Raw genomic sequence first — 24,097 nt, forward strand, 5'->3', positions numbered from 1 at the left:
CAGCACCTGATGGCCAATAAGGAAATCAAATAGACTACATAATCAGAAGTAGAAGGTGGAAAAGCTCTATTCTGTCTGCAAAAACAAAACCAGAAGCAGATTGTCAAAGAAGCCATGAACTGCTAATATAAAAAATCACAGCAAACATAAAGAAGAATGGTAAACCAACCATTGTGCTAAACTAAAACCTGAAGAACATCCACTAGGATTAAAAGATAATATAAAAACACAGATTTGCAGTCACTGCAAGAAATGGCAGTCATTCAAGGAAGAACCATTTGAAGATGAACCTACCATTTTAGAAAGTGAAGGGCAGCACTCAAAACACTTTATCTAGTTCTAACTAAATTCTGTCAACAAATATAGAAAACAAAAAAAAACAAAAAATGGCCCACAGATTGAAACACTCAATATATATTCCAGTTCCCCAAGAAAGGAGACACCAGGGATTTGAGTATCCACAACTCCATTGTCATGCAAGCAAAGTGATGTTCAAAATTATACAACAAACACTCATACCATATATGGAGCATGAAATGCTAGATGTTCAAACTAGGTTCAGGAAAGAAAGAAGTACAAGGGACCATACTGCAAACACACCAAAGAATTTCAGAAGATAATCAGCCTGTGATTTATCGATTATAGCAAAGTCATTGATTGTGTAGGATCATGAAAAACTATGGATTGCTCTTAAATAAATGGGATTGCCACAACCTTTGAATGTCCTGATGTGTACTGATCTGTACTCAGGACAAGAGGCTACCATCAGGACAGAGCATGGAGCAACAGAATGGTTTCCAACTGGCAAGGGAGCCAGGCAAGGCTGCATTTTATCACCCTATCTAGTTAACATGGATGCTGAACATATCATACATAAAAGCAGAATTAGACTTGGAGGAAGGAGGCATGAAAATTGGAGGAAGGAACATCAACAAATTATGATATGCAGATGACAACATACTACTAGCAGAAAATAGCAAAGACTTGGAATGATTACTGAAGCAAACCAAATGAATTATCACAGATGAGTTACATAACTTTAAAGTATATGATGAAGACAATGAAATAGTTCAAGACTGTCCATAACTTGGCTCTGTCATTAATCAGAATGGAGACTACAGTGAAGAAATCAGAAAACTGGGACTTGGAAGGGCAGCTTTGAAAGACCAGACAAGATCCTGATGTGTAAAACTATATAACTGAACACTAAAGTTAGGATTGTCAATGCTATCATATTTCCAATTTCTATGTATGGTTGTGAAAGCTAAGACATTGAATAAAACTGATAGGAAGAAAATCAACATATTTTAAACGTAGTGCTGGAGAAGAGTTCTGCAGATACCATGGACTGCTAAACAGACAAATAAATGGATCCTAAAGCAAATCAAGCCTGAACTCTCCCTAGAAGCCAAGATAACTAAACTGATACTACTGTAATTTGGACATATCATGAGAAGACATGACTCGCTAGAAAAGGCAATAGTGCCTGCTAAGGCAGAAGGCAGTGAGAAAAGAGTAAGATCGCATTCCAGATGGATAGACTCAACCAAGGAATCCATGGCCCTGAGTCAAGAACTGAGCAGGTCTGTTGATTATACGAGTGACTTAGAGGTCTCTTAATCTTAGGGCTGCCATAAATTGAAGTCAACACAACGGAGAATGAACAGCAAGTACCCATACTAACACAAACAAGAGCTGGCACTAAACTCATGCTGCTAAGAGGGGCGGCAAAGAGCACCCTCTCCTCAAAGTAATTTTACCTAGTACCTAAGGAGAACCAAGTCCTTTTGGCATCTGAGGTAGAAAATCCCTTAAGAAAACTCACAGTTAAAAATGCAACAATAATAAATTAATAAGTAACAATTTGCTGCCTTTACAGAACAGCAAATATATGTTGCTGAGGCAGTTGTCTCATTCTGTCCAACAGCAGGGCCAGCCTTTCAAATAAAATTAAGCTGCATCCTTGGTTCCACTGAATAACTTGACAATATTTGGCTACAGTCAAATATAACAGGTGGCCAGCTGGCAATATTTGACCAGTTAGTTGGCAAGTATACCAATTCAATTCTTGGTTAAACCCAAAGGGAATTGTTGTAAGAGAGTTTTGGAAGTTAAACACTAACTGTCATCAGGTGAAATGTTGTTTGGATGTAATGTTAAGAAAAACTGGGACTGGTACCAAGATTCTGAACTCAATTGACTAGAGGCTGCATGGAACAAAACAACACTTCTCTGAAGATGCCAGCCACAGATGCTGGTGAAACGTCAGGAAGAAACTCTTCTAGAACATGGCCACATAGCCCGAAGAACCCACAAAAAACTATGGATGCCGGCCATGAAAGCCTCGACTTCACAAACAACACTTCCTTTTTTTCTCAGCAGGATTTAAGGTGCAGAATAATATATATGTCATGAAGTAACAAAATGACTGGAATTAAACATCCAGAGGGAAATCTTGACTTTTCTGGAACAAAAGATTTCCATGAGGGCAAATGAAAGAGTTCCCATGAATGCTTCCCACTAGCTGCCTTCCCCAGTTGCCATTTACAACAGATTGTTGAAAGAAAGCAAGTTTCCATGATATATACAAAGGGCAGATTTTGTGTTTTATGGTAGTTGATTTTTTTAAATTTATTTATTTTAAAAAGACTTCCTTGCAACTGGACTTTGATATTGTTTATTGTGGTCATAGCCCAAGGGCTATACTTTGTTGTTTTGCTATTGGGTGCCTTTGAGTAATTTCTGACTTTTTGGTGACCCTATCTTGGAGTTTTCTTGGCACGTTTCTTCAGAAGGGTTTTCTTCATGATTTTGTTATTTGTTTTTCTGTTAGCTGCTTTTGAGCCAGTCCTGACTCATAGTGACCCTGTGAATGAGACATCTCCAAGTCCCACTATCCTCTACCTCTCTAGTCTGGTCCTACAGGATCAGACCCATGGTCTCCCTGATTGAGACTATCCATCTGGCATACGATCTTCTTCTCTTTCTACTTCCCTCCACCTTCCCCAGTATCATTGTCATTTCTCATAATGTGGCTGAAGTATGACAGCATCAATTTAGTGCTTATCGCACACATTATTTTCCCCATTATGGGAACGGGAAGGGGACGCTCGGGGACATGCGCAACCAAGAAAAAAATGGCCCCATTCCATCCCCTGGCGCCAAGCCATCCCCATTCAATGCTGAGGCATGTCAAATTTTAGGGTCGGAAATGACATGCCTCAGCACTGAATGGAGATGGCTTGTCGCCGGAGGATGGAATGGGGCCATTTTGAGGATGATTTGCTATGCGATAAAATCCATTTTTTCTCAGTCGCACGCAGCCCCAAACGGCCCCTTCCCATTCCTATAACGGGGACAATGATGTGTGTGATAAGCTTCTTAGTCATCTTTGCTTCCAGGGAGAGTTCTGGCTTGATCTGTTCAAGGACTCATTTGTCTGCCTTTTTAGCTTTCCATGGTATCCTTAGCACTCTTCTCCAGCACCACATCTCAAATGAATTAATTTTAGCTCTCACAGCCTACATGGTAACAGGGGATACAATAGCTTGAATAATTTTAACTTTAGTGTTCAGCTGTTTATCTTTACACTTCAGGATTTTGTCTAATTCTTTCATGGCTGCCCTTCCCATTTCCAATCTTCTTCTGATTTCTTGATTGCAGTGTCTATGCTGATCATGCAGCCAGCCATGCATACACTATGACACTCATGGGCTTGATAGCAGAGCTTTAAGGAGCTCACCACCATCACCAATACAAACGGTGGAAATATTGATAGAGCTTAGTGTTACTGTAGATCAGACATGTCTGCTGAAAACATGTGAAAGTGCCTTCTTGGTAGTTGCCTCCAAGCTGTGGTAGTCTCTCCCATTTCTCCCTCTTTTCCCCATATTCCTACTGTGTGTCCACAACCGAGCTATGCTACTCTGGAAACCTTGTTTCCAGTCCCAAACACATTGCCATTTCACAATTGGGAGAGCAGCTCAGAATAAATATGTAAAATTGTAATATCTGCATTCCCAAAAGGAAGACAGGAGAAGTTGTTGTTGGTTCCTGGCACATCTCCAGCGTGTATCTGGAGGACATACATTTCCAATTCAGGTTTTAAGTGCTCATACACCCATTGGTGTTGATCAAGATAAGCTGAAGATCTGCTTTCAATTATCTAGTCTAGTAGGTTGTGCAGCTCTTAATAATTGTTTGACTAAGGCACTGCTTCCTAAAGATTCAACAATTTCCATGCAAGAGAGAACTTCTTCGCACTGTGCATGTAACTCTTTAAACAAATAAGGAGATAACCACATGCAAAGTACATGGCATTGTATAATTAAACCTTTCAGATAAGTACTTTATCAAAACTCATTTCCTCTATGTTTATAGTCTAACACACCTAGTCACATATGGCTTTCAGATGTCACCCATAACTGTGTATCTAATAGGAAGAATTCATGACCATCTGCTCCCAAGAGATTCATCCAGAAAAAATGTCAACTGAGAAGTACATTTAAAGTTCAGTGATATTTAATTAGAACCCTAGCTTTTAGACAACAAATTTACCCTTTATTAAAATGGCACCACTTAGGTCACTTATTTGGACTTCCCCTAGAGACTATGAATGAGAAATAATTCAACAAATGTTTTATGCAGCTGTGTTTAATCTTTGTTAAAGGTTGGAGGGAACCCTTTTCTTTTCTTTTCTTTCCCCCCTGCATTTATTCCAATAGGTCAGAATGTTAAATTTCCAAGATGTTTTATTGGTAAGTATTTTTTTTCTTTTTTACAATAAAATAGTGTTAAAAGATGGTTTCCAAACTTTGGTCCTCCAGATGTGTTGGACTTCAGCTCCCAGAATCCCTGACTGCTGGCTGAGATGGCTGGTGTTCTAGGAGATGAAGTCCAAAACACTTGGCCAAACAAAGTTTGGGAACTATCCTAGACCCTTTAAGAAAGAACAGCTGGAAACTGAAGCCTTTAAATAAATAAAAAATCTGAAATATGAAATGTCCTTTGGTAATTCTTGATACAGGATTTAAAAGGGTACTAATATATCAGTCAGTACTGCCCACCTAAAAATTATTCATTAGTATGTATTATTTTATTTATAAGCTGCCTTTCTCTGGCCATGAGACCGAAGGTAGCTTACAGAAAGCCGAAAACAAGATAAAATCCTAATAATAAAATGTTAAAACACAATTTAAAAAGTTATTGCATTAAAACGCCATTACTGTATATGCTCATGGATTAACTCTAGAAATTTTAGTCAAAATTAACCCAAAAAAACCTAGGTCGACTTATCCACAGGTCGATGTAAGTTGGTGAGTTACTTGTGCTTGCATGTTAAATACTCTTTTTATAGAAAAAAGAAAAAAGGAACCAGCCCTTGGTAAAAAGCAAGAGCACTGAGCCCCTCTACTCTCTCGTCTATCCAGCCTTTAGTGTGAGCACAAACAGTTACATCTGCTGGAATTTTGTAAATTCCTTGGCATTGTTTTCCTTTGCTTCAGCTTTCAGATTCTGTATTATGTGTCCCTACATTTTTCCCTTGACTTATCCATGGGTCATCTCAAAATCCATAATTTTGGCTCCAAAACCTGCCCTCAATATATACATGAGGTTGACTTATAATCGAGTATATATGGTACATTTTAATTTGGAGAGTGTAAAATAATTTATAAACATAACAATAAAATTAAAATATAGCACACACACACTCATAGAGAAGACTCCCTTCAACCGATTAATCATTTGATGTCTGTTTGAATAAAAAGGTCTTTTGCCTACTGGCAAAAGGAGAGGAGAGAGGGGAGCTAGCCTAGCCTTCTATAGAAGGGAATTCCACAGCCTGAGAGCATCTACTAAGAAGCTTTTGTGTCCTACCAGACAGGCCTCTAAAGATGGTGGGACAGAGACAAAATATCCATAGTATAAGAAACCGCTATACTTTAAGTCAGGCAGGTGTTCCATCTGGATTAGTAGACTCCATGCTAACTAGCCGAGGCATTCTCTAGCCCTGCTACGGCTGCCCTTCTTTTCTCCAACTATATGAGAGATGGACACATCTAGTTCCCCAAGGATCTCTAAATGCTGCTGTCAGTTTTGCCACTAAAATTTAATGACACCAAATTTGGTGGCACAGCAGGAGAACAAGTACAATTTTTGCTTGAAACAGGGATAAGAATCATACAGCCCTCCGTATTTTACACTGCAAGTTCTCTCAGGCTCAGGCAACTATAGCCAATGCTGAGGAATGTTGGGAGTTGAAGTCCAACAACACTTGGAAGGCCATCTGATTCCATACCTGTCGTTATTAAGGTATAATAAATTAGTTAACTGCAAGATTATTTTTTAAAAAACCAACATATCGGAAAGAAAGTGGTTTCCTGTGCATCCAGTGTTTTACAGAGGCTCTCCAAGTTGCTCCGGGAGCTATATTTTGAAGTGCTGACTCCTGGGGCTTGTGCTGGGATCCATCTGGGAATTAATATGGTAAAGAAAGGTAAAGAACAAAGATTATAAGAGATGGAAAAAAGGGAAAGCCAGGGAAGGATTTTTGATAGGGTAAATGAGAAATGGGGTTATCAAAAATCAATGCAGCTACTTCTTTCTCTTTCAAACTCAAAGCATGGACAAAAGGGAGGGAGCAAAATTATGAATGGCATTTTTCATCTTCATTCATTTTACATAGGCTTTTAAGTTAAACTGAAATGGCAATTTAACAAAAACTTAATCGCTATTTTTTCTCTTTCTAACATAAATGTGATTGAATTAGGTTTTTAGCTTATTAATGATTAACTAAATGCATTAATCCTTTTCTACTAAGGTTCTTATTTCTGTGTTTAGTAAAGGGCACACTAAGAAGAGTTTCCAAGATGTATGTTTGGCCAGCATAACAAAATACAGAGTATGAACGTTTAGATAAACCAGTCAGTCGGGCCATGGCTAGACATTCATTGTTTCCGAACAGACTGTAGTAGACAATATGTCATGGATGGGAGGGAAAGTCCAAGTTAATGAGCTAATGTTTTGCTGTTTGCCTTGTTACGCATGGCTGTCAGAGTAATAATTACAATATTGATGTTTGAAAAATGCAACCAGTGACAGAAAACAACAGATGTGAATGTGTGCATTCACAGCAATATCACAGGCATCTTTCCCCAAATCCTATTAGAATATATGGGAGATTTTTAAAATGCTTTTCAGAATTTGTCCACATAATTTATATTAGTGATTCTCAAACACCATTGACTTTGTTTCCAGTCCCATTTTGTCTGCTTTCCCCTACATGTCAACCTTCCATCCAGGAGGAATTTCAAAATGTCCTCCATGTGGAACATGACTAAGAAGCATGAATTTATATTTATATTAGTGTGTTTAGCTTTTATTTGGGAATGTCCTCCCTTTTTCTTTAATGTTCTACATTTTGTGGTGCCTTGTCCTCCTTTACACTTTATGACATGTGGTCACCTGATTTTTGGAGATTTCTTTGAAATGTCATCTGTCTGCTGATAATGAAGCTCACATTTGGTTTAAACATTAAAATATAGACTGAAAAATAGCTTTCCTGTTCACCAGTGCAGCTGGTAGAAGTAACCACTGAAAGAATCTCTACTTGTGTGCATTGCTTCCCCCACTGCCCCGTGTGTATGTTGTTACATGTGAATTGCAGCCATGAAGGAAAAATGCAATCGTGTTTCATATCATGACACAGCTTTAAGCATCCAATTTTTCCTGTACCTTACTTGCTTAAGACACTGGACAGAGCCAGACTGGTGTAGTAGTTACAGTGTTGGAACTAGACTCTGGTTGTTGTTGTTGTTGTTGCATACTTAATAAAATCACCACACCTGGTAAAGCTTCACTGGGATGTATGCAATTTTTTCTCATGTTCTTTTATTTGTTTAATATTCAAGAACATGTATATAATGTTTTTTATTTTTAAAATCACCAAGTGGTTTTCAATGCCCATTATATTACAGAAAAACGCTTGTAGAAATGTGTGCACTGTGGAAAGATGACATTTAAAAAAGTATTAGCAAGAATATGCACAAAAAGCACACAGGTTTTCTAAATAGTCCAAGACTGATGTGGAAACAGACTGAGCAAAGATAATACTGGAAAAATAAGAAACTGAGTAATACCAAAACTGACGCATTCATTTTGTATCAGATATTGCTTCTGTTGTAGTTCACTTGTTTCGGAGGGATCTCAGTGCAGGAAAATGTAGGTCTATGACTCTATCATTGTCACCTTTCTTCTATTGTATAGTTTTTTTTAAAATATACTTTTCCTGAAGAAGAAGCCAGTGGAACTTTGAAAGCAGGCATGAAGTATTTTGTGCATTTCTGTTGGCAAATAAATGTATCTGGATTTTGGATTTCGTTGTTTTTTGCTGAATGACCAGCATGGCTATCCCTGAATATGTTTTCTGGATGAAAGGAATCAATTCAGGTCTTTGGCAGGAATGATCTGTCCATCTTCCCACAGCTTGCTTCTCTGGGGGAGGAAGAGAAAGTGCTGTCTGAGAGAGAAAAACAGAGAAAGGGGGAGAATTTGCCCATGGCCTGACTCTTGGCTAACATACAGTCACTTTACCCAAGGAAATTATGTCCCTCAACAGAAAAAGAAAAGAGGTGCCCAACCTGATTAAGAGGTTTGGAGAACTCACAGGCTTCAACAAACACCTTTGTGACCTTTGTGTTCATAACAGCATTGCCTTAATAGGGATTTTGGAATGTATAGTCTGTCTCCTTTATCTGGAATTCCAAAATCTGAAAATACTCCTAAATCAAATATTGTCTACATGGGTGGCTGAGACAGTGACACGTTTGCTTTCTGGTAACAATTTTGTTTCATGCACAAAATTATTAAGAATATTGTGTATAAAATTACCTTCAGGCTATGTGTGTAAGGTATATTGTTGTTGTTCTGTGCCCTCAAGTCATTTCTGAGTTATGGTGACACTAAGGTGAACCTATCACAGGGTTTTCTTGGCAAGTTTTTTCAGAGGGGGTTTCCCATTGTCACTCTCTAGGGCAGAGAGATTGTGACTTGCCCAATGTCACCCAATGGGCTTCATGGCTCAGTAGGGATTTGAACAACCACTATGCCACACTGGCTATCTTATGTTTCTATAAGGTGTATACAAAACATACATGAATATCATGTTTAGATTTGAATCTCACAGCCAAGATATCTCATTATGTGTATACAAGTATTCCAAAATTTTAAAAAAATCCAAAATCCCAAACACTTCTGGTCCTAAGCATTTTGGATAAGAGAGACTCAAGTTGTAATTGTTATTGTAATAGTCTCACAGTTTTGTATTGTAGCTTGTATGGCCAACATCAATACTCATCCCTACAGCTGAATATATCAGAACTAATTGATCTGCTGTTGTTGTTGTGTGCCTCCAAGTCATTTTTGACTTATGGTGACTCTAAAGCAAACCTATCATACGAGTTTCTTGGCAGGTTTCTACAGGGAGGGTTGCCATGGCCATTCTCTGAGAGTGAGTGTTTTGCCCAGTCACCTAGTGGGTTTTTGTGCTCCAGTGTGGATTTGAACCCTGGTTTCCAGAGTTGTAAGCCCATGCACAAACCACTACATCATGATCTAGTTATGCATTAAATTAACTGTGTGCTTCATAAAAACTAAAATAAAAGAGACTGTTGGATTTTAAATGTCCAATTGACATACCGAAACAATGCGTCCCTAGTCCCCCTTAAGTCACTACTTCTGCCAGAAGCAGGTTTCTGTAATCAATTATTACACAAGGTATCCTTTAAAGGATTATTACTTGTTTAATGTTTGCCCCTGGAAACTAAGCAAGTAAGCAAAGTAAGCAATTGAGGTCAAATGGTTTATGGTTGGGAACAAGAGCAGCAGAAACGCAGGGCAGGTTGTGGATCATACTTTGTGGTCTCTTGTTTATGCCCTTCGGTGTTTACCTAGCACAGTCTATTGCTCGATTGTGGTATTGCCCGCTAGTATTAAAGCACATCCACTTCTGTCCTTAGCACTGCTCTGCCTGGATGCACTTGGCTGCGAAGACTGGATGCACTTGGCTACAAAGGAATACAGATGGGATCCTTCGTTGACAATTACCACACATACAGTGCAGTACAAAATAGGTAAGAAAAGTCTGTTTTTCCTTCACATTTTAAGGATCTCAGTTTTTAATGGAGAAGGAACAGTAGGAATCTGAATACAGCAAGAAAAACAAAATCCACTGTAGTAAAACAGAAAGTTTAAATTCAAGGTTCTGCTTGATCACTCCTACTATATTTTCGGTGTTTGTGGCTGTCTGTGTGGTTCTTTGCAGTTTAGCTGTTTTTGGAGATTACCAAGAGTGTGCCTTTGTTACAAGGGAGTGTGCCTCTGATTTTTATCTTTCCTGGAGCTCTTCCAGGCAGGAGATCATGTTGGGAGATCATGTTTGTTCCCTTAGGGCATGGGATTTTCTAAAACATCCAAAGGATGTTTCTGAGTTCCTGGACTATTTCCTGGCAATACCTGTCCAAGAATTAGTCCAGGAGCAAAATTTTATTCCAACCCTTAAGTGAGTTTCTTTTCAGTTTTGAGACATATCAAAACAACAAAAAAGTCTCCTTCTTTTCTCTGCCTTTCACTTTTTCATTCTTTCTTATAGTACTATAGTGCCGCAGTAAATGGCACTTTTGCACTGTAAGTCTAAGACATTTTCTATTAAAGATTTAGAGGAGAAAATTTGCCCTTCACCTCAGCAAACCATGCCCCCCTCCATTTATTTATTTTTTTTAAGTCCTTTGGAAGGGTGCTAGTGTAGATCCAGGATATTGCAACAAACAACCATCCAAAAGAATGAAATGAGTGGATGTGGAGGCAACAACACCTGAAATAACGCAAAGAGCTATACTGTGAGAACTCCAATTTCTTTAGATCAGTCTAGAGAACCAGCATGGTGTAGTGTTTTGAGTGCTGGACTATGACTCTGGAGACCAGGGTTCAAATCCCAGCTTAGCCATGTAAACCCACTGGGTGACCTTGGGCAAGTCACACTCTCTCAGCCTCGGGGGAAGGCAATGCCAAAGCCCCTCTGAAGAAACATTCCAAGATAACCCCATGGTGGGCTCGCCTTAGGGTACAGTAAGTTGGAAACAACTTGAAGGCACACAATGACAGCAATGAAAAGCATATACAGTCAGCCCTTCTTATACATGGATTTTTTATACATGGATTCAAGCATACATGGTTTGAAAATGTTCAAAAAAAGTATAAATTTCAAATATCAAACCTTGATTTTCCATTTTTTATAAGGGACACCATTTTGCTATGTCATTATAGTTAATGGGACTTGAGCATCCAAGGGGGATCTTGGAACCAAACCCCAGCGGATAACAAGGGTCCACTGTACTCAGAAGCCATACACTTCTCAATAAAATTATTTCCACTTGGCTTTAAAAAAAAAATAATTCTATACAAGTTTCTGATTCCATTCTTTCCTTCACAAGTTCACACTCCCTTTTGATTAACATGAAAAGGCCAACTTTAATAACAGTTATAATTAGGGGGGAAATGCAGTGCTTTTCATCAGCCCTCCAAATTTACAGACCCTAGGGCCATTTTTTTAGCACCTAAGAGTTCATTTGCCCCCAAATGCTCTCAGAACTCATCTAGGGAGCATGGGAGCATTTTTGCCACAATTTTGCACCCCTCCAATCAATTCAGAAATTAACTTTTGCTCACTTTCTATAATTAAAAAATGTCTCTCTTGGCCTAAAATGGGGGGCAGGAGAGAAACATGGAAAAATGAGCCCCATGTGTCCTAGAGGTCAGCTAGGAGCAAAAAAGAAAGCTTTTCTTTATGGGGTGGGATGGCCCTCTAAGGTCTCCTGAGCTGTGACCCCCCTAGCAGTACGACATAGTGGTTTGAGCATTGGGCTACAGCTCTGGGGACCAGAGTTCAATTCCTGCTCAGCTATAAAACCCACTATGTGATCTTGGACACATCACACTCTCTCAGCCTCAGAGGAATGAAAAAACAAACCCCCTCTGAACAAATCATACCAAGAAAACCCCATGATAGGATAACCTTAGGGTGGCCATAAGTCAGAAATGACTTGAAGGCACACAATACACACACACACACACACACAGCCATCTCCAGTTGTCCACCTTCAATGCTGCACCAAACTCTAGAGCATTAAGAATACAGCATGTGATTACTATAATTCTCTTTATCTGCTCTTTCCCATGGCAGTTTGGAATGGCTGCATAACTACTATTTTGGTGCATTTTAATCTTGGACTATGTAGCCCACTTTTGTCTGTTGAAAAAAACCCAGGATAAACAGTTTTAAATATATGTTAGAGTAGGTGAGGATATGGCGGCTGAGAGAAGGATGTGGCAAGAGAAAGTTATTTTGTGAGGAGAAAACAATCAAACAAAGCATTTGTTTTTGCTTCAAATAACGATCCTGAAAAGTGTGGTTTGTTACATTGTTCAGTATTAAAGTCCTTAATATTGAATCTTAATATTGAACAATGTAAAAAACCCCACCACTTTTCAGGTTCCTTATGGCGTAGTGGTTTGAGTGCTGGACTGCGACTCTGGGTTCGATTCTCAGCTTGGCCATGAAACCCACTGGGTGATCTTGGGCAAGTCACACTCTCTCAGCCTCAGGAGAAGGCAATGGCAAACCTCCTCTGAACAAATCTTGCCAAGAAAACCCCAGGATAGGGTCACCTTCGGGTCTCTGTAAGTCAGGAAACGACTTGAAGGCACAAAACACACATTCATCTGCAGACAAATCATTATATCATTAAAACAATACTGTTAGTATTCAAGTCACTTAAAAGATGTGGCCTGCCAAGAGGATTTCATTGAAAGAATTTTCTACCATTCAGAACAATGCCGCCTGTTCCTAAGTAAGGAACACTTTACTTAGCAATGACTATTAAGGTTAAGGTGCGGGCAAACAAGGACAAGGGGATTCACAGGGTTTTGAGCTCTGTGGTAGTCAGCATTTTAACTGCCCTATTCTTTTTCTTTAACTAGGTACTTTTATACAGTAGGAGATAAGTTATACAGCGCTGTAACCATACACAAAAGGCTATAAATATATTTTACAACAAAGTAATGCAGAGGTTATTCAAAGCAGAGGTTTATAACTGTGCTATAACGTCAGTACTATGTGATGGTACTTAGGCTGCATCTGCACTGCAGAAATAATGCAGGTTGACACCACTTTAACTGATTTGCCTCAATGCTATGGAATCCCAGGATTTGTAGTTTTGTGAGATAGTCAGCCTTCTCTTCCAGAGAGCTCTGGTGCCACAGCAAACTACAAATTCCAGGATTTCGTAGGATGGAGCTATGGCAGTTAAAATGGTGATAAACAGTATTACTTCTGCAGTGCAGATGCAGCCCTCTTAAAATCTGAAACTCCAGTTTACTGGAAGAATGTTCTTATTAAGCCTCCCATGCAACCAAGATGTCTTCATAGGAGCTTTGCGCCTACGTAAAATTCCTGAATTATACTGACATGAATAAAATGATTTCCATACAACCAATCTTTTCTGTAGTTAAGCTACACACTTGTTTTTCAGAGCAAAGCCCTACTTGATTCCATAAGACTTACTTTGAAGTAGCTATGTACAAACTTACTTTGCTGATGATTGAAGCTTTGCTATCTGACAAAATTAAACTAAAAGCCATTTTATTTAAATAATCCCACTTCCGAAAAGAATGAGAGCCAGTGTGGTATGTGGTCTGAGGGTTGGATTAAGATTTTGGGAAACCAGGGCTCAAATCCTCACTCAGCCATGGAAACCCACTTCTCTCAACCTCAGAGGAAGGCAATGGCAAATCTCTGAATAACTCACAACCTTGGGGTTTGTGAGTAAGTGGCTGCAATACCGACATTTAACCACTGCGCCACTAGGGCTAGATGCACCAGTGTAGAATATCAATGGACCCAGATCAGATATCCCAGCCTGTAAGACCTGATCCAGTGTCAGTGTAAAACAAGAATGTCATGTCTACAGGATAACCTGTACATGATATAGGACACCTTGTAGAGATTGTTTTTGTAAAGCAATCAAATAGTTGCAGAAAGTCAAATGGGCTGGAGAAAGTCCATCATCTGGGCTGCAAGATGACCCAAGGACCATTTCAGAGGCCTTCAGCACCCTACATAACTTTGGACATTTGCAGATATTTTCTCACCAAACACCTCACAACTTTTGCCATTTCCTCTTCCAACAAATGAGCCTTCTCTTATCACTGGGTTTTGGAGGTCTAAGTGCCTAGAAAGGATAGGAATAATTTGAGAGGGAGTGTCTAAAATGTATAAAGTATATAAAGAAATAAATTATATAAAGTGTATATAAATGCAGTATATAAAGAAATAAAGTATGTAAAGAAATACAGTGGGGCCTTGGTATCTGCTGGGATTTGGTTTTAGGGTCCCCTGTAGATACCAAAATCCATGGATGCACAAGTCCTATTTTATACAGCCGAGTAGTAAAATAGTGTCCCATGTGTAAAATAAAATAAAAAATCAAGGTTTGCCTTTTGGGGGGGGGGGAAATGATTGTTTTCAAGCCGTAGATGGCTGAATCCATAGATGCACAATTCGTGGGTATTAGGAATATCACTTGAATTTTAATTATTCCTTTATAACAGGAATATCCTTTCAGTTGGGGGCTTAGATTTCTACTTGAGTGAAAGGCAAAATACTGGACTCAATTCAATCTGTCTGTGACTAGAATATCGTTTTAAAAGAGCTCTCTTTTAAACAACAACAACATTATACAGAGAGCAACATTATATATAGAGATCTGTTATAGATTTAACATTGAGGTTGTCATTCTGTATTCTTGGGAATAAGTTCCAGTAAAGTCAGTGGATTTTACTTCTAAGCAGGTATGTGGAGGGTTGCACTGTAAACCAATATTGACTACTCTGAGGATTAACCCTGGTTTTGCATGTTTACTCTAATTTTCTCTTTTCTTCTGGTATGGTCTTGAAGATATTAGGAGCTTCAATTTCTATTTTAAATTTATACTAAATAGTACTTTTTTTAAAAAAAAACTAAACATTGTTTCTCATTATGTCTGAACTAGTTTAGCTTTAAGTACAGAAGGTCTTTGGTATCCGCTGGGGTTTGGTTCTAGGACCCCCCTTGGATACCAAAATTCATAGATGCTCAAGTCCCATTATATACAATGGGGTAGCAAAATGGTGCCCCTTATATTAAATGATAAAATCAAGGTTTGCTTTTGGGGGGGGGGGGGGGTAGTTGGAATATCTTCAAACCATGGATGGTTGAATCCATGGATGCAGAATCCATGGGTATGGAGGACCAAATGTAATTAAGGAATGACATAGAAAAGAGAAAACAACAATTTTAAAAGAAGGCAGAGATTTATATTAAAAATTAAGGAAAGGAAGGTTTTTTAAACAATCGGTTGGGACACACCGCCAATGTTGTTTTCAGACAGGTGGTTAAAGGGAAATTTGAGAGGGTGGCAATTAAAAGAGCTTAACGGCAGCATGCGCATCTGAGAGGTAAGCAAAATAGATGTGCACTCTTCTTTCCATTTTTGTGGGCTTCGAGTCTGCAGTCTGTCCTTTGTGGACCGGCAAGTGGGGAGGGTTAAAATGGCATGTGCACCCATTGCACACGGCCATGCAAGCCAATGGGGCTTGAATATGTGCACATTTCAATTTTCGTGGTGTGTGTGTGTCCGGAATGTATGCCTTGCAAAAATGGAAGGACAACTGTATTTGATTTAGTTGAGGGGAAGATTAATAGCAACAGATGATAAAGATTAGTAATTTCTTGTTGGTGTGAGCCTTTACATCGTCCGAATTATGGCGACCCTAATGCAAAGCTATCATAGGCTTTTCTTAGCGTGTTTCTTCAGATAGGGTTTGCCATTGCTCTCCTTTGAGGCTAAAAGAGTGTGACTTGCCCAAGATCATGCAGTGGGTTTACATGGCCCAGTCAGGATTTGAACCCTGTTCTCCAAAGTCCTAGTCCAACACTCAAACCACTACACCTGGCTCTAATACTTAGTGATAAATATATGATTGACTTCCTGCTAGGTTTTTATATCTTTGATTGTAAAAGATTTAATTTGAAGGATTGCTATTTGTAACATATAGAAAAGATGATGTGTTTTCTTGTATGAGAGGTATTGATGGATCTTTAATTAGTTTAATATGGTTTGATAACTGCTGAAGAGAAGAGAAGAGGTCACTTTTATCTTTTCTAGTTTCTTCTTTTCTTTTCTTTTTCTGTTATTTATATTTGCTTTTTCTTCTCATTCTTTTCTATTTTTCTTTGCATATCAGATGCTGTTATTCTGTTTTTATGTATCTGGAAAACTTTAAATAACGTTTGGAAAATAAAAATGATTCTTGAACACTGGGACTTCATTGCAAAGGAGGCTTCCAATCAAATGAGATCTAAGTATCTAGCAGTTAATGCACTTCACAAGTATCTTGATTTTGTTAATTTACTTAAGCAACATGACTTCTAAGGAAGTCTATTACTGCGACGTTAATATAATTTTACGGTGGCGCCCTCTGCTGATACAAATATTAAACTTTCTATTTCAACTGTCCATGGCAAGCTTTTGCTCATAATATGCCAATAAATTTTTCACAGTGTTTTGTTGTAAAAAAACAATGTAAGCTAATGGGCAGATTATAGCATGGGTTTTCAGGCCCTGCTCTTACATAATTGGTACACAAAATTCATTTGTATTTTCTGCAAAGGAATTTTTAAAATATTTTTTCAAGTTAGCCAGAATTGTTTGATAGAGCAAGGTATCAAGAGATTAAATAAAAATAACAACAGATTTTAAAAAAAACAGTCTAGGTTTTAGAGCTTGGAAATGTTATTCTTTAGACTATGGTCCAAAACACACTGCAGAAGTTGGAGAGACCACTTTAACTGCCCTGGCTCAATGTTAGGAAATTCTGGGAACTGGAGTTTTGTGAGACATTTAGCCTCCTCTGTCAGTGAGTTCTGGTGCCACAATAAACTACAATTCCCAAGATTCCCTAGCACTAAGCCAGGACAGTTAAAGCAGTCTCAAACTGAATTATTTCTGCAGTGTGTTTTGGACCTATGATTTCTATAGTCCTGGAGGTTTCTGGGAGCTGTTGATGTTGTGGTGCACATTCTAGTCATTTCCGACTAATGGCAACCCTAAAGCAGACCCACCACAGGGTTTTCTTGGTAAGATTTCTTTGCCTTTGCCTCTCCTCTGAGGATGAGAATGAGCACATCTTCTTGATTTTCTAGTTAATAAATCACACATACTGTACATCACCATCACCACCTCCTTTCCTTCTGTTAAAATTGGCTCCCAGGCTTGCAACTCAATGACTTGAAAGTATTTTGCAAGAACCTGAGACTCAACTTGAGACTTGAAGGCAGGGACTTGAGACTTGACTTAAGACTTGGTGTAAAAGACTTGAATATGTCACTGCTCCAGTAGTTCCCCTGTACCTCCAGAATATATTTTGATGGTGTACAGGATATTGGGAAGGAATGTTTTCCTTTCTACTAGTGAAAGTAGTTCTATCAACAAAAACTAGCTTGAGCTCCCATACAAAATACAGTAATCCCTCTGTATCCATGGTTTTTTTATCCACGGATTCAACTGCCCACAGCTTCAAAAATAATATAAATTCCAAAAGCAAACCTTGTTTTTGCCATTTTATATTAGGGGCACCATTTCACTATGCCATTGTATTTAATGGGATTTGAGCATCCACAGATTTTGATATCCTTGTCAGGTCCCAGAATCAACTCTCAGTGGATTCTAAGGTCCCACTGTACACACAAAAGCAGCATCAAGATCAAACCAATTCAAATGTTAATCTCTTCCCATTTTAGGAACTGATTAAGACAGAGTGAGAATGGAAAAGGAAAAGGAAACTGAGACAACCAGATTGGAAAATGGATCCCTTCTCCAATTCTATATGGAAAGAAAAACTCCAACCAAGATAAACAAAACAGCAGCAATCAAAAGTCAGCTGAGGAAAAACTGTTCCTGCACCAGGGAAAGAATGAAAAAAACAGTCGTGGACTTTTTCCCTGTTTTACAATGGCTTCCCAAATACAAGTGCAAAGAGTATATTTGGGGGGACATTATGTCAGGCCTGGTCATCGGAATCATTTTAGTACCCCAAGCAATAGCGTACTCTCTGCTAGCAGGCCTGAAGCCAATTTATAGTCTTTACACATCTTTCTTTGCCAACATTATCTACTTTCTCATGGGCACCTCTCGACATGTATCTGTTGGCATTTTCAGTTTATTAAGCTTAATGGTTGGACAAGTTGTTGATAGAGAACTGCTGCTGGCTGGGTTTGACCCCAATGATGATCCTCTGGAGAGCACTGGTGGCAGAGATCCGTTGAATGTCACAGTTCACAATTTTACTCTTGGCAGCATGAGCATGGAATGTGGGAAAGAATGCTATGCCATTGGGGTAGCTACAGCACTGACCTTTTTGGCTGGAGTTTATCAGGTAATATCTTCCTCTACCACTTTCCAATATTTATGTAAAAATGTGAAATTTCATGTAAAATGGTTTATATCCTACTTTTGAGAAAGACGTTTCTCCAGTCACTCATCAAAATCAGTAGGACAACAATAAAATTTACAACTTAAACTAACCAAATACAGTTGACCTTTGTATCCACAACGGTTATATTCTGGACCCCGACCCCCCCATGGATGCCAAAAACTGTGGGACCTCAAGTCCCTTTGATTTTAATAGTGGTGCAGCTGCATACACATGCTGCCATGCACATGCTCCATGGAGCAGGGCAACCTGCAGATGCTGAAATGGCAAGTCCCAGTTGGGGTGAGCCAACTGTATCAGAAACAGTAGCCTTGAATTCCAAGAAGAAATGTTCATTAAAAGGCTGTGAGAATAAGGCCACTCCCTGTGTTATGAATGAATAGCTGCTTGCACCACAGGGGGTTTCTTTTCCTACATCACCTCTACAGGTGTCTTCCTCCAGAACACAAACACACACCCTGAGTATATTTGGTGCAGCACATGGGATAGGGAATGTGTTCTGACAGCAGCGTCAGTTCTACTGCTGAACAGATACAACTGGATAAAACCCGGGAAGTTTAGAACCTACTGTATATACTCATGTATAAGTCTACAAATTTTAGTCAAAAAATTGATTGAAAAAACATGGGTCAATGTAAGTGCTGTTAAATATTCTTATTTTAAAAGGGAACCATTCTCAGGTAAAAAGCAAGAGCATAATCTGTCCTGGAAGCACCGACCCCCTCTACTTTCTCATCCACCCAGCTTTTAGGGTGAGCCCAAACAGTTAGGCCTGCTGGAATTTTGTCACTTCTTTGGCATTGTTTTCCTTTGCTTCATCCTTTAGATCAGTGATTCCCAAACTTTGCTCCTCCAGATGTTTTTGACTTCAGGTCCTAGGATTCTTGATTGGTTGGGGCTTCTGAGAGTTGAAGTCCAAAATACCTGGAGCACCAAAGTTTGAGAACCACTGCTTTAGATCCTTTGTTACATACCCCTAAGTTTTACCCTCGACTTATCCATGGGTCATATCAAAATCGATAATTTTGGTCCCGAAACCTGCCCTTGACTTATACATCAGGTTGACTTATAATCAAGTCTGTATGGTAATGAAGGAGAGGAGTGAGACTTGTCAGAAAGAAACTACCCAGAAAGGAAATTCAACTTAATCTAGTAAGATTTAAATTGAGAAGGAACTAAGATAAAACAATTAGTAATCTTAGCATTTCAGTAAGGAATGAGGCAAGGATAAGAAATAATAAAAAGGGCAGCCAAGTGGGGAAGTTATAAACTTTATACACATGTAAATTAACCAAAGTGGGGTTCCCTCTTCCTCACTTTGCCTCATGGTCTCTTCTGATATTTGCTGGAGATAACACAGGGTAAGAAGCCCATTTTATCCCTAATGCTAGAGATAACTGTAGAATGGATTTAGCCTGTACAAGGAAAGCCTATCCCAGTGTGACATCAAATACTGGGAGCTGGAGTCATCATCCAATAAATCTGAATGGTTATGATTCGGGCCAGATGGACAGAGGCATTTCTTCATACAGTGCATAAATACATGATAGTGGCTGCTGGTAATTTTAGCTATATGCTGCCTTCAACATCAGATACATGCTCTTTCTAACTAGCAATCACTGGGAAACAAAAATGGGAGAGTACTGTTCCGCTTGTGTCCTGCTTGTGAGCTCTCCAGGGCTTCCTTTTTGACCACTGTGGGAACAAAATACTGTACTAGAAAGGTCTTTAATTTGATTTAGTTCACCTCTTCTTTTAACCTCCTATCATCTGGCAGGCCTCAAAGGACAACAAGGTAAAGGACAACAATGGACAAATGTGGATAAATCCAGTTATACACACATAGGCCTGTTACAGACTGCCAAAATAAAACTGCTTCGGGTCTCTTTGGAGGTATGCTGTTTAAATGATGCATGCACCCTAAGAATCTGGAAGCTGCACCAAAGCTGCACTCCAGTGCTTAGGAATGGAGTGTGGCTTTGGTGCGACCTCCAGACTCTTAGGACCCATGCATCATTTAAATAGCATACCTCCAAAGAGACCCGAAGCAGCTTTATTTTGGCAGTCTGTAACAGGCCATAGTTAGATACTTGGTTGAATGGCAGGACATTTCTCAGAGGGAGAAGGAAAGAACTGCTGTATCTTGTTTGTTTGAAAAGAAAGACACTGTAGAAATACAGTGGGCCTTTGGTATCCACTGAGGTTTCTACAGAATCCTGAGATTTGTAGTTTTATGAGGAACCAGCACTCTTTGGCAGAGAACGCTGAAGACTTTGTAAAATTACAATCCCCAGGATTCCATAGGATGGAGCTACAGCACTTATGTTGGTGTCAAATTGCATTATTTCTTCAGTGTACATGCACCCTCAGATGTGTGTAAGCAATCACACAATCTTCTATAGATTTTTATGGTGCTAATAAACTGGAAGAGCTCCAGTGCATCTTTATTTAGCGTACAATATTTGGTGGAGAGAGAAGAAATTCTAAGAAGGCACAAAGGTAGAAATCATCTTCTGTTGTTAACCAGTGCACTATTGTGTTTCCCCTTCCCACTTGTTCTTATTTTTCTTGCAGGTTCTAATGGGAATCTTCCATCTGGGCTTTGTGTCAATGTATCTTTCAGAGCCAGTACTAGATGGCTTTGCAACTGGTGCTTCAGTAGCCATTTTAACAGCTCAGGTTAAGTATCTTGTTGGAATAAAAATTCCTCGGGCCCAGGGATATGGTGTATTAATCACCACCTGGGTTAACGTTTTCCGCAACATTTCCCAAACTAATCTCTGTGATGTGATCACAAGCATGATCTGCATCGCTGTGTTGGTCACTTCCAAGGAACTTGGAGACAGATATAAGCACAAACTCAAGGTTCCTCTTCCCACAGAACTGGTAGTGATTGTGATGGCTACACTGGTTTCCCATTACGGGCAGCTAAAGGAAAGGTACGGTTCCAGTGTCTCAGGTGAAATCCCCACTGGATTTATTCCTCCACAGGTGCCTAGCTTGAGCCTCATGCAGAGAGTTGCCGTTGACGCACTCCCTCTTGCCATTGTTGGCTTTGCTTTCACAGTTTCGCTCTCAGAAATGTTTGCCAAGAAGTACGCCTACACTGTCAAGGCCAATCAGGAAATGTTTGCCATTGGCTTTTGTAACATCATTCCAGCTTTCTTTCACTGCTTTGCCACCAGCGCAGCTCTGGCAAAGAGCCTGGTGAAAGCATCAACGGGGTGCCAAACCCAGGTGTCCAGCCTCGTGAGTGCAATTGTGGTGCTGCTGGTGCTGCTTTTCTTTGCCCCCCTCTTTTTCAGCTTGCAGAAATGCGTGCTGGCATGCATCATCATTGTGAGCCTCCGAGGAGCCCTACGGAAATTCAAAGACATTCCCCAACGCTACCGCCTAGACAAAGTGGATGCGCTGGTGTGGTGCGTTACCATGCTCTCATCTGCCTTGATCAGCACTGAAATGGGACTTCTGGTTGGGGTTGCATTTTCCGTCCTGTGCATTATTGGCCGCACACAGCGCCCCCATGCTGCCTTACTAGGACAAATTGGGAACACTGTCTTCTATGAAGACGACGAGGAGTACAAAAACCTTCTGCCTGTTCCAGATGTCAAAATCTTCCGGTTTGAAGCACCTCTTTATTATGCAAATAAAGATTTTTTCCTCAAGTGCCTCCACAAGAAGACAGGGCTGGACCCTGCCATGGAAATGGCCAGGAGGAAAAAGGCCAAGAAGAAAGGGCAACCAAGCATGGAGAGGGGACTTGGACAAGGAGATACTGCTTTATCCTTGGTTGCTAAACACAGAGACATTCAGGCTGTCATCATTGACTGCTCTTCCATTCCATTTTTGGACACGGCAGGTGTAAGTGCATTAAAAGAAACATTCAAAGACCATGCAGAACTGAAGGTCACGGTTCTTCTGGCTTGCTGCAATTCTTGCGTGACAGCTTCTCTGGAAAGAGGGGGCTACTCAGCCAATGCAAGCAAAGACATGCATGAACTGGTGTTTCACAGCATACACAGTGCTGTCCAATTTGTAAGGGAGAGGAAGACTACTGCCGATGACTCAGCTGTGTAGCCCAAGGTCTCACATTGTATCCTCAATAACTGGCAGTTTTGGGGATTTTGCATTCAATGAATTTATGCTGACATTTTTTAAAATACTCAAGATTTGGGAACCTACTTGAAACCCAATAGATAACATGGGACCTCATTCCTTAAAAAAAACTTTTTATAGATACACAGTAGTATAAATATAACATGAGAAATTTTAATCTTAAAATCTAGGTCAGGTGAATTGTACAGTACATGGATTCAGTTTAGATATAATATGATACCACTGCTGAATGTTATAAGAGTGTGCCATGACATGCCTGAGGCTAGTGTCCTCCTTGCTCCTCTCCTCCACCCTTTTTTCCATGCAGAGTACAGGGACTAAAAGCTTCTCTCTTCATTTTTGAACAAATCCCAGTTTCCTGGTAATTCCAAACTCTAGGAAACTGTTGTTTATTCTGTGTGTACAGTTTGCACAAACAAATCCAAATCAGAATGTAGATTTTAATTTGTTAATTCACCACAACTCATTATTCTGCTGCTACATTATTCTTTCAGGTTATATTGGATGCAGGCTACGTTGTTCCTGTTCTCTTTTGAATTGATAAAATGAATATCAGGTGCCTTTAAAAAAAATCAGGGCCAGATACTTAAAAAACTAGGTCCTTGGATTTTTCTCTTCTTCAAGATATCATTCATGTAAGCAATTGTGTTTAAAAGGTCCACTTGTAAGTCTGTTCCCTGCTTCTGTTTTGAGGACAATCAGCTCCTGAGAGATCTTGTCAAAACGGTCAGGCTTTATAGATAAAGGGTTGTCGTTGTTCTGTGTCTTCAAGTTATTCCCAACTTGTGAAGTCGAAGGCTTTCATGGCCAGAATCCATAGGTTTTTTTAGGGGTTTTTGGGCTATGTAGCCATAGAATCATAGAATCGTAGAGTTGGGAGAGACCACAAGGGCCATCTAGTCCAACCCCCTGCCATGCAGGAACTCTCAATCAAAGACCTCCAGGGAAGGAGACTCCACTATACTCCGAGGGAGTGTGTTCCACTGTCGAACAGCCCTTACTGTCAGGAAGTTCCTCCTAATGTTGAGCTGGAATCTCTTTTCCTGTAGCTTGCATCCATTGGTCCAGGTCCTATTCTTTGGAGCAGCAGAAAACAAGCTTGCTCCTTTCTCAATATGACATCCCTTCAAATATTTAAACAAGGCTATCATATCACCTCTTAGCCTTCTCTTTTCCAGTCTAAACATCCCCAGCTCCCTAAGTCATTCCTCAAAGGACATGGTTTCCAGACCCTTCACCATTTTAGTCACCCTCCTTTGGACACACTCCAGTTTCTCAACATCCTTTTTGAATTGTGGTGCCCAGAACTGGACACAGTATTGCTTATTATGACTACCCTCTGTTAGCTTCAGAACATTATAGAAAATATTCTTTTGAAATGTACATTTTATTAAGT

At 39.6% G+C, this 24,097-nt stretch overlaps 2 protein-coding genes across 3 annotated transcripts in view; one reads left to right on the plus strand and one right to left on the minus strand.

Moving 5' to 3' along the window:
- Positions 1-24,097, minus strand: part of IDUA (alpha-L-iduronidase) — a 67,222-nt gene that overhangs the window by 31,925 nt on the left and 11,200 nt on the right. The window lies entirely within an intron of this gene.
- SLC26A1 (solute carrier family 26 member 1) lies at positions 10,048-22,662 on the plus strand. The gene is made up of 3 exons (XM_089510686.1): positions 10,048-10,130; positions 17,894-18,528; positions 21,160-22,662. The coding sequence occupies exons 2-3, from the start codon at positions 17,917-17,919 to the stop codon at positions 22,660-22,662; spliced, it is 2,115 nt and encodes a 704-aa protein (XP_089366812.1). The 5' UTR covers positions 10,048-10,130; positions 17,894-17,916.

The sequence above is a fragment of the Sceloporus occidentalis genome, unplaced genomic scaffold (assembly GCF_023333645.1).
Source record: "Sceloporus occidentalis isolate IW3139 unplaced genomic scaffold, rSceOcc1.0.p SCAF_1, whole genome shotgun sequence".
NCBI lineage: Eukaryota > Metazoa > Chordata > Lepidosauria > Squamata > Phrynosomatidae > Sceloporus > Sceloporus occidentalis.

Coding starts and splice junctions, on each gene's coding strand:
- SLC26A1 (XM_089510686.1), top strand. CDS start 17,917: ATGGAAAAGGAAAAGGAAACTGAGACAACCAGATTGGAAAATGGATCC. Junction 18,529..21,159: donor TTTTGGCTGGAGTTTATCAG/GTAATATCTTCC, acceptor TTTTTCTTGCAG/GTTCTAATGGGAATCTTCCA.